Source organism: Meles meles, chromosome 11 (genome assembly GCF_922984935.1).
Source record: "Meles meles chromosome 11, mMelMel3.1 paternal haplotype, whole genome shotgun sequence".
In the NCBI taxonomy this organism is placed as follows: Eukaryota; Metazoa; Chordata; class Mammalia; order Carnivora; family Mustelidae; genus Meles; species Meles meles.
The window spans coordinates 23,356,031-23,367,672 of NC_060076.1; the positions used below are offsets into that span (position 1 = coordinate 23,356,031).

The 11,642-nt window shown below is 44.9% G+C and overlaps 1 protein-coding gene across 1 annotated transcript in view; it reads right to left on the minus strand.

Moving 5' to 3' along the window:
* Nucleotides 1-11,120, minus strand: part of PALM2AKAP2 (PALM2 and AKAP2 fusion) — a 488,976-nt gene extending 477,856 nt beyond the window's left edge. The window contains exon 1 of the mRNA XM_046022260.1: nucleotides 11,038-11,120. Within this exon, the coding sequence (XP_045878216.1) occupies nucleotides 11,038-11,105 (68 nt within the window). The 5' untranslated portion in view covers nucleotides 11,106-11,120. The remainder of the gene's footprint in view (nucleotides 1-11,037) is intronic.
* Between the last annotated feature and the right edge of the window lie 522 nt (nucleotides 11,121-11,642).

Genomic DNA, 11,642 nt, shown 5'->3' on the forward strand with positions numbered 1-11,642 from the left:
ATTTTTATCTATAAAGCTTTTTTCATATTTCAGAATATTTTCATATATATTATCTCACTGATAAACTCACCAACGATCTTACAAAGGCAACCAGACCAGAGGCTATAACTACCATGTTAAGATAAAGGAATCTGGACTTAGAAGAGGGGAAAGTGACCTATCCAGAAGTAAAAAGCCATGTCAGATTTAGCCTCAGGATTCCAAAACCCTAATAAAACTTTACATTTACATTTAAAATATAAATGGTGAGGTTTCCAGATAAGATTTGAGTATAGCACAGGGATCCAACTCACTGTTCCAACTATTTCAGGTTCCCTATACAGGCCCATGATGGGTTTGCACTTCATTGCCCCCTGAAGTGAGGTGTGTGTGACCAAGTGACTTGTTTTGAAAGGTTGAAATCTTCAGGTCTAGTGCAGAAGGTGTAACACTTCTTCCCTCTGCCACACCAACCAGCACCACGTAGGTGGGGCTGCTCCGTCAGCCTGGGTCCCAGAGTAAAGATGATGAGGAGCAGAGCCCCCAGGTAACCCACAGTGAACCCAGGCCAGGAATAAACCTTTGTTTTATTGATGTATATTGTTATCACAGCACAACCTGACTTACCCTGCTTGATCCACAACACCTATGGGCTTACACTGAAGGGCCCTCATTGAAATGACTGGAGAACCATAAAAACGGGGAAATGGCATCTCTCTAACAGCTGAGGAAGAGTACCACCCATAAGCCATGAGATTTGAGGGATTTCAACAAGATAAAATGAGTTTAAGGAAGGATAAAAAATTAACAAAAACAATATCTTAGAAAATTTTACTTCTTCATGCTAAATAGGGACATGGTGAGGACTCTTACACACACACATACACACACACACACACACACAAAACAATGCTCTCCAAGTTTATATTGGTTTTGGAGAAGGAAGTGGCTTAATAGTTGTTGGTGGGGCATGCTGTGACAAGCACTAACATTGTTCTAGAACATACTGTTCTGCTCTCCCCACAATAATGCATGATATATACACACATAAACAGCAAATTAGAGCTCACTTCCCAGATGGAGGTGGTGGTGTGTGGTGACCCGGAAACTGTGTGCTGAATCTGATGGGAGCCTTGAGTGATGGGCACACTTCCCAACCAGCGCTCATATGGCCCCTCTATGGAAGATTCCGTCTCCTGAAGCCAAACTTTTGAAGCGTGAAAGCAGAAACGTGTCTGGTGTGTTTCTGTTGTCTTTTAAATCACAGAAAATAAAAATAGAGCATTACATGAAATGTTATTCACATTTTGGGTAAAAACGAGGTCAGAGGGAAATAGAGCACATTCAGACTGACAGGGTGTGCCCATCCCATGGGGAGTAGAGGAGGGACAGGTGGTAGGGAGTACCAGGTCACGGAAAGGGCAAACAACCCAGAAGGCAACCCCTGCCTCCCCCATTTAGCAGCTGAATTGTCGTAGCTAAGATTCTTGTTAAGCTCAGACTCTTGATCAACGAAGATAATAAGTAACACCTACAACTGAGCGTTGCTGTGAAGGTAAAACAAAATCACATGTGTGCGGAAGTGCTTTGTAAATTGTGAAGTTCTGGGGCAAGTGGTAATTGTCTGTCTTTGGGCAGTTCTGAGCACTGTAAAATCCTTTCTTAAATCACTTAAAGCTGCCTCCTCTATCTCTCTAAGTCTCCCAGCTCAGTTCCTGACAGTTAGTTGACGTATGTTGGAAGGAAGGAGGAAAGAATGAGGAAGAAAGGAAGGAAAGGAGGGAGGGAGGGACGAAAGAACCCTCATTTTGTCCATTTGGATCATACAGAATTTGTCTAATTCCTCTCCAGATAAGCATTTCCTTAAAAATGTGTTCCCCACTTTCTTACAAGAAATGATAGAAGGGAGTTTACAAGGGTGACTAAAACACAACACAAGGGCACAGATTTTGAATGGTGTAGAAGTAAGAACAATACAAGGAGAGGGACAGGAACGAGCGTGGGGGAGGAGAGGCCCTCAGCCTGGCTACCTAGGGAACTACCAACTGTTCTACGTTTTGCCTTCCACACAAGAAACATCATCACAGACAGGATTCCAACATCCATGAGGCAAAAAAAAAAGACCCAACATTGAAGAGAAGTACATATCTTTTCAGTAGGGAAGATAAGAATCTTCCCAAGAGGACACTGTGGAAGGAAAGCAGGATATCCTCAGCATTGCTTTCCCGCAGAATAAGAAGCTTTCCAGGGCTCAGTCCAGGGGATGCTAATATAGGCTGCAGACAGAAAATCCAGAAGCAATTCACTAAACCAAACTTCATGCCACCAGGAGAGTGCCATCCCCCTTCCTGGGTCTCTTTGAGCCAGTACGACTGACTCGGGGGTAAATGGCGGATTATCTGGAGGAAATGATCATTAGCGCGTCCTTTAAGCAGAGGTCACCAAACGGCATTCAAGTCCCCACAAATGCTTAACTGCCAAAGGGCGTGAAAAACATATCACAGTAAATGATCCCAAACACAATACTGTGTGACCGAGAACTCTTGTCGCAACTCAACTCGAGGGGAGAGGATGAAATAGAGAAAACACATCTCGACTTGTTTATCAAAGATAAAATCAAACCCACACAATAGAGTTCCTAGTTGTACGGGAGGGACTGCCTGAGAAGACCCTGGTGGCTGATGGGGTTAAGGGCACCTAGTCCGACTTTAATTCTGCCACAGACTTTTAGCCACAGTGTAGAGACAAAGATACACAGTTAATATCAGGAATATTCCAAGAGAAGTGTGTTGGAAGCAGATTATTTATAAGCATAATGTCATGGTAAAATGTTTTCTCGGAAGAGGCGATTACGGGTTTCTTACCTTTTCAGAAGAGCAGTCACACAGAAGGCCTCTGAAAGGAACCCAACCGGACCGGGCACCCAGGTTTTTCACGATGTGGCCGGCATCCCACCCGGACGGGCTGGCCCTCTCTCACGCATACTCCCTGCTTGTGTCAAGGCAAGCGCTGAGGGCCAAGGACGGGCATTTCCATGATTTCCTGATCGGAGATAAACCTGAAGCTTGTAAAGATCAGGCCAGGTCAAGTCACTAAATGGGGATCACGAGCGAGAGAGCAAAAGAGAAGCCTCAAGACATCTGGCTAGAGAGAGGAATGAGATCATGAAACTGACAGGGGAGGAACAGGGAGCACCATCTCTCAAAGAAGGCGCAGTGAGGGGAAGAGAGTAACAATAAAAACAAGGACTAATAGGGGCGCCTGGGTGGCTCAGTGGGTTAAAGCCTCTGCCTTTGGCTCAGGTCATGATCTCAGGGTCCTGGGATCGAGCCCCACATCGGGCTCTCTGCTCCGCGGGGAGCCTGCTTCCTCCTCTCTCTCTGCCTGCCTCTCTGCCTAGTTGTGATTTCTCTCTGTCAAATAAATAAAAAATATAAAAAAAAAAACAAGGACTAATAATTTATTGAGCACGTGTTCTACTGCAGACACCGAGCTAATGCCCCTTCCTGGGTGACTTCCATTATTGGCAAAGTTAATTCTAGAAGTAGATGAGAGATGCTGAAGAATGCTTTTGACAGCTGGGTGAGGGGGTGCGGGAAGGCAGATGGACGGGCAGGGCTGTGACGCCCCTTTAGGGAGCATGAAGGCCCCCAGCAGGAAGGGACAAGAAAGTCTCCAACAGAGGATTTGTAAGAGAAGATTTTCAGAGAGTTGACCTTCGCTTCTCCAGATAAACTGCATTTAGGTTCTGGAGTGCTTTGAGGATCATTTATTCTCTAGTCTACGAATTCTTGATAAAGATGATATCATCCCTAGAGGGGCAAATCTGTGCTGGGTCAAACGGTGTCCCCAAAATTCATGTCCACCTGGAACCTCGGAAAATGTCCTTGCCTGGAAAGAGGGTCTTTGCAGATATAATTCAGGGAAGGCATGAGATCATGCTGGATGGGATCACTCTCCAATGAGAGTGTCCCGGTACGAGGTAGAAAAAGATGGACGGCAACACAGAAAGGAGAAGGCCAAGTGTGAGGACAGTCACTGCAGTTAGGCAGCCACAGACCAGGGAATGGTTGGGGCCACCAGAACCAGAAGCCGTAGAGAAGAGTTCCAGAAGCACTAGAACCTTCTGGAGGAGCACCACCCTGCCAACACTTTGATTTTGGACATTGAGTCTCCAGATCCATAAGAGAACAAATTGGTGTTGTTTTAAGTCACCAAGTTTATGACAGTTTGTTATGGCAATCCTAGGAAATTATTATAGGGGGTGAAAATATCTTACTCTTTTCATGTATAAAACACAGATAAATCTACAGTAAGTACATAAACACATATGTGATATCAAACGTTCATAGGAGGAGGAGAGTAGGGAAAAAATGTCTGGAAAAGCTCCATATTGGACCGTAATAAACAAAGGGTGATAAACCTTGCTCTAGAATGTGAAGATCTTGAGGGTGGTTGGAGGGGGAGGCACAGGGAGATTTGGTCAGAGGCGACTTTCTACAGCTGCTAATGTCATTCCTCTCGTTCTGGGCATTTAAACTCACTATTCTCAATGGTTTCTTCTTCCATGCTGGCCCAGATGCAATTATTATAACTTCTAGAGAGTCTGTTCTGCTATCTACTTGAAATAGGATTTGTCCCCAAACGAAGCAGAGACATCCCCTGCCATGTCTCTAGGTGACAAGTTCTCTTTTTGTCACAGCAGTTAGAAAGCTATGTTGATGTTCTGGACTGTGCATTTTTTTCTTCCGGAATTTCCAGCTTTATCTCACAACTTTGATACCTTACAGAAAGATTAAAGGGAGTTGGTTATTTCTCCATTAGACTTGCTTTTTCCCTGATATTTCTAGTATGGCTAAACAGGAAATTGTATATGGTTGTTTGTTATACTGACCTTCGATGAGAGCCATGGAATTAGATCACAGCCCTAGAAAGACTATTCAGTGAACTGCCTGTTCTGCCTGATATGGGTCTCAGAAAGAGAGAGAGAGAGACAGAGTCTGGGATGGCTGGGGGTGTTTGATGGCTGGGGTAGTGCCAACTGTGCCCAGGGTTGTGACAGAACCATGTGGCCGTCAATGCAAAATGGAGATCTCTAGAGACTTCCCGAAAGATAAGTAACCTGAGTATTTGATGTGTTTAAGTTCCTAAATTCTTCAGAATGAAACACAGAGAATGTGATGATGTTGGCCCAACAGATTCTGAGAGAGGCATTACCCGCCCACTTCTACTGGAGGGAATCTTGAGGACTGTGGCTCCTTGGGAATGTTATGTTTTGCACAGAACCGCCTCTGGGTGTGTACAGTGCGAGTTACAGGGTGTTAAGTAGGACTTCTCCTCTCGTTGAAGTTTCAGCTGAGGACAATAGGACAAGACTGAGGTTTCAGCTGAGGACAACTGGACACATCACTCTCATAGGATGGGCTAGAAAATGGGAGGGGGGTGTTCCGTCCTTCACTCTTTACATTGGGACAAGCTTGAGGATCTGTCACAGACATCGGGCCGTTTTTTTTTTAGAAACAGACGTGGCGTGCTGTGGCATTTCTCCTCCCTTCCCCCTGGGAAATAGGAAGGAAGTGTGAAGTTGTTTCCACCTTAAGCCACATAATGTTCCTGACCTGAGGCGACTTTCAGGTCTCAGAAAGCTTGATAGGTATACCTTAGTGACAGAGACTGGAGCAACAGCCTGGAGTCCTGGAATCTGGAGCTGTCCCATACCTGACGCTGTCAACGTGTGAAAGGCCAGCTGGCCAGAGGGACTGCTGGTGATAAAGAGGGCTTCACTGAAATTGGGCTCCACTTGAAGCCTGTGGACGGCCCAAAGATGCCTGTTTCTAACATGTGCTTCCCACATGTTAGATCTGGATCCCTCAGAAGGAAAGAAGGCTCAGTCGTCTGGAGGAGCAAAGGACAGGTCATCAGGAGGGACAGTTCAGTTCCCCACCCCCCCAACCCCAGAAAGGGTGTGGAGGGATCCACTAAGAGTCAGGGACTATCAAGGAAAGTGCCGTGTCAAGAAACAGAAGGGCTCCCTCCAGGAAGGGGCCTGTCATCTGTCCACTGGTCCCACCCAGAGGGCACCGATGTGGATGACGGCTTGAGCACTCAAGGCAGGCAATTTCTGCCTCTTCCCTCCCTCCCTTTCTGGTCCTAACCATGGAGAATCCAGAGCAACAGAGACAAGGACAAAGAACACTAGGGTGAGGAATAGTAAAGATTCCAACCACACCCCCATGCCCCCCACTGCTAGTCTCCTGCCCCACCGAGGTCCACACTGTGGGGGAGAGGCTTTAAACTGGATGAAAGACTGAAGTTTGCTATTGAACAGGACTGGCGTTAACTAATGGCATGGCTGGAAAATTAGACAATGTGTTAACACCTGAGGATTATGGAAAAGCTGGGGAAACTGCCCAGAGTGTCATCCAGGACAGAGAAAGACAAGGCAACGGAAAGGTTTAGAGAAAAGCTAAAGCCCTATTTCTTCAATAAGTGGGTCACCTGATGCCTTTGAGAACAAAACTGCTTCTAAAAGCTGTATCAGATGAAGCTAGCTCATAAAATATATCCGCAAATACTGCATGAATTAACCTCCTTTTGTTATATAGGCGATACAATTCAGCTGCCTCAATAGTTCTAGGATGAAGGCAGAATTTTAGTAAATAAAAATGTTGCTTATATGTGACTTCATAATTGATTCCCATTATGGGGTAGACACTGTAAATGACTCAGAAATCCTAAGCGAGGGCGCCTGGGTGTCTCAGTGGGTTAAACCGCTGCCTTTGGCTCAGGTCATGATCTCAGGGTCCTGGGATCGAGTCCCACATCGGGGTCTCTGTTGAGCAGAGAGTCTGCTTCCATCTCTCTCTGCCTGCCTCTCTGCCTACTTGTGATCTCTCTCTGTCAAATAAATAAATAAAATCTAAAAAAAAAAAAAAGAAAGAAATCCTAAGCGAACTTGGCATGCAAACACATTTAACAAGTCCACAATTACTAATGCTTTATTTCTTAATCCCAGGATACATCGAGGCCTTTACATCTGATTTACATCTGTGTGTTGTTTCTTGGAGATATCCAAGAATATTTGGGAGGGGCCCCTATCTCCCTTTTATCCCTGAAATTATTTTCATAACCACACTCCTCCTCTGACCTAGGAGGACCTGCCGTTCTCCTCCGGACAACCTTCTGGAAAGCTCTGGCCCAGCTGGAGTTCTGATCTCCACCCTCCCTGCAACACCCTAGTCTTAGGATCAGGCGAGTGCTGGGAACGCTACAAAGGCACAGGGTACAATGGACAACAAAAGGCAAACTTTTTGGCCTTTAATGAACATCTCGTTCTGCTACATACCCTTATGCCATCTTATTGTCCCCTGGTCAAAAAGTGCTTTCCATCCCGATTCCATCCTCAAGTAGCTCTTTTGGAATTACAGTTTTCGTAGAGAATATCTGTGCCTTAAGAGTCCAAACACTCTGTGTTATAAATGAACTTAATCTGCATTGGTCACCCAAGACCCTCAAATTCATTGTCTTGTCCACATCCAAAAGTTCTGGGTGTAGGGATGAACTATTTCCCCATAACCTTGCTGCCAAGTTTTTATGAAAGCAGGTCTCAGACTAAATTCTGCCACATGTACAGACATGGATTAAATAAAATTTTATTAGTTGTAGGCATTAAAACATCATACAACCCCTTTTGGTTTATAGGTGCTCTGACCCCTCCTTGCAAAGAACATTAACCAGAGGCAGACACCACAATACTCCAGAGGCAGGATTCTGCTGTCCCTATTGTCCACAGAAAGTTACCAGAATCATCCCACTCTGGCTCAACACAGGACTACTTAGGGACCAAACCTCAAGGGCCATCCCCAAAAGGACAAGCTCTAGGACTTGCTGGGGTGGCAACTGTCTCTCAAATATCATAGCTAATCTCTGTATCTCGAGAATATTTAATTTTAAAGAAAAGCTGATCTCTAACATCTGTTATACAGATTAGCAAGACGTAAAGTTCCTCTAGGAAAACCCATTTCTGACATTCATTATGTTAACTAATAGAGCCTCTGGTGCTTATTGAAATAGAGCAGCTTAAATGCCATGGCAGCTGCCTTTGGGGTATGGACTTTCAGATTAAATGCTAGCTGACCAGCCCCGGAGTGCGAATTGTTGTTGAGGGCCACTGACAGCCCTTAGAAAGTAGCTCAGATTCATTCTCTCTCTCTCTCTCTCCCCCACCCCCCAAACACATCCCTGCTGAAGTAATTTCATGCAAATTATAGACATCATGACAACATACAAATAGAAAAGATCATCTACCCAAAGTAACTCTTTTGGTAATGCTATAATTGGCATTCCTAACATTAAGCAGAAAAGTCCTTTCGATAATATAAAAGTAATGAGATGTGCTGGTTTTATTCTTACAAACTCTACCTTTTTATTTATTAATTTGGGAACACGAAATCATGAATTAAGTTAAAATCAACCACAATCCTACATAGAATTTATGTTCACTTTTAGTCTTTTTCTACAGGCTCACACAACTTAGACACAATTTTTCTTTTATAAAATTGGGTAGTCCTGAAGATAATACTTGAGCATTTGAATTTGCCATTAAGTGTTTTTTCAAAAACTCAAATTCAGATGCTACGTATGATTTTCTCTCATAGCTACACCATAATTGGATAAACTAATCCTCTATATTTGGTGATTATTTTAGGCTGTTGCTGATCTTTCGGCACTCCAACAGCTGTCCTACCTCTCAGCAGGACACAGGCGGTACCCTTGCATTGGGAAACTCAAGGAGAGTTTAACCAAGGTAATAATTACCCCAGAAAAAGTACTATTTACAAAGTTAAGGGGAGGATTTAAGAAAAGCAACTGCAAATTGTGCACTGCTTGGTGGCTGGAAAGGCCAGGGAGCTGCTACCCTCCCTGGGCCTGATGGAGAATGAGAGCACGCCGGAAACTGGAGAGAGCATGTGGAGAGAGTTAACGTGTGTAGCCTGCAGTAGGGGGAGACAACCAAGCCACCGTGACCCGTCAGGGAGCGAGTGGCAGGGATAAAATCAGGTCTCCAGCCTGTGCCTCCCATTGGCTCAATCCAGCCAGAAGCCAGAGGGCAATAAAGCCCTCTGCCAGAGCACACACCACCTGAGCAGGATAAGGGATGGAGAGTGAACCGGAAAAGGCAAATGTGCCACAACTGTGAGAAATACTTTTCGTTTTCCGGCACAAACTCCTCTAAGACTTACATACTTAAAGAAAGATAAGTGTATGATAAATAACTTCAGTATTAAGACATATTATCCATGAGCACAGTGAGGGAGGGGGACATTCTCTATAAGGCAGGTTTAAAGGAGTCGGCGGCCTGACCTGCTGATGAAGAAAGCTACAAGGGAATTCTGCTGCAGGACTGAGTGAGCCCAGTCACCATGGGGCTGGCAGGGAGGGAGGGAGGACCGGGGCTCGGCAGGGACTCCTGTGTGTCTGGATGGATCGATGAGGTGAAACTCTGTTTCGAGAGGCTTCTCTCTTCGAGAGTTGCCATTTTTCTAACCCAAACTTACCTGCCAGGCCCTGTGATAAGTGCCTTGCACACGTTATCTCATTTAACACCACAAGTATCAGAGTGAATATTATTTTCTCATGTGTTTACAGAAGAGAAACTGAGGCTCAGAGAAGTCTGGTGATGTGGCTAAGGTCACACGCCTGCTAAGTAGCAGAGCCAGGATTTGGAGCTCGATCTGCCAGAGCCCAACGCCAGTCCACTTAGCCAGCCCAATAGCTGCCATCACCGACCACTATCTATCCCACCTGGAACTGCTTTAGGAAGGAATGAACAGCGGAAACCTGGGGAGCAAAGACTGAGCCTCTCCAGGGAACATCTGCCAAGAATGAAAGGAACAAGTAAACCATCTGAGGGTGCTGCCCGGGTTATGGGATCATTTAAAAATAATGACCATAGGCGCACCCGGGTAGCTCAGTTAAGTGTCCAACTCTCGGTTTCAGCTCAGGTCGTGATCTCAGGATGGTGAGATCCAGCCCCATGTCGGGCTCCACGCTTAGCGCAGAGTCTGCTTGGGATTCTCTCTCCCTCTCCCTCTGTCCACCCCCCTACTCATGCTCTCTAAATAAATAAATAAATAAAATCTAAAAAATAAATTAAAATAATAATACACATGGGTCACTTTTGGAGGTTGCTAGGATATCAACTCATTAGGATATCAACATACAAGAAGCAAATAGCCAAATCCAGAATAGAGGAATCTCTGCAAGAGAAATGACCATATTTCTTCCACAGATGAATAGCATGGCTATTCATGGGGTGATGTGGGGGAGGGGTACGGGATTGCTATAGATGAAAAAAGATTTAAGGGAGCAACTACTACCAATTTTTCCAATGTATGGCCTCTTATAACCATTACTTTCCCTACCCCCCCCAAAAAAAATTTCTTTTCCAAGGTGACCAGCTTGAAGCAGGACTCAATATTTCGTCTCAGCCTGTGGCCTCAAATATTTTCCACAATCAAGAATGAGTGACAGGGGCGCCTGGGTGGCTCAGTGGGTTAAAGCCTCTGCCTTCGGCTCAGGTCATGATCTCAGGATCCTGGGATCGAGCCCCACATCGGGCTCTCTGCTCAGCAGGGAGCCTGCTTCCTCCTCTCTCTCTGCTTGCCTCTCTGCCTACTTGTGATCTTTGTCTGTCAAAAAAATAAATAAAATCTTAAAAAAAAAAAAGAATGAGTGACAAAAACAGATTTTGTTGATGTGGTAGAAGGAGGATCTCACGCCCCAGGAATCCCCATCCAACACAAGCCTTCTTCCAAGCATCTTTCTCCAAAACTGCCCTGTAATCCGTCTTCATCTTTCTCCTGGAATCCCAGAACGTTAGTGGTTATTTTCCCAAGGATGACTTCGACTTCAGCAAACAAAACAGTGTTCAACCACAACCATTCAGTGCAGAAATTTTAAATAATATTTTCCTTTTATAATTTTTCCCATCACATAAGCCCATGCCTCCAGTTCCTTAGACTACAATACGAATAACATACAGTCATCCCCACTTACATGTGAAGGATTCGTTCCAAGGCCCCCGTTGGCGGCCTGAAACAGCAGACGGCACTCCACATGCTCATGTTTCTTCCTCTAGGTCCATGCCGTGATGTAAAGTAGGCACAGCGAAGATGAACAACAATAACTAATAACAAAATAGAACAATTGTAACAATATATTGTAATAAAAGTTACGTGCGTGTGTGCTCTCTCTCTCTCTCTCTCTCTCTCTCAAAATATTCTATTTTACTTTACTCACCCTCCTCGGACGATATGAGATTATAAGATGCCCTCGTGGTGAGCGAGACAAGGGAGTGGACCATGCAGGTGTTGTGACGTCATGGGACACGCAGCCGCCATTGACCAGCTGATGATTCACCGGAAGGAAGAGCCTTCTGGCTCTTCTTCCTCACAGTGGTCGACAGGGTTGCTGAAACTGCTGAAAGCCAAACCACAGATGAGGGGAATTCTCCTGTAATTTCAAGTTTTCTCACTTTCCTAGACAAACATTTGAATGGATTCCAGTTTAGTTATATGTACCTTCGTGTGTCGAACGCAAAATGACATGTTAATCATGGCCTGAGATTTTAAATATAGGAAAGGACCCTAATCTCTGTCATT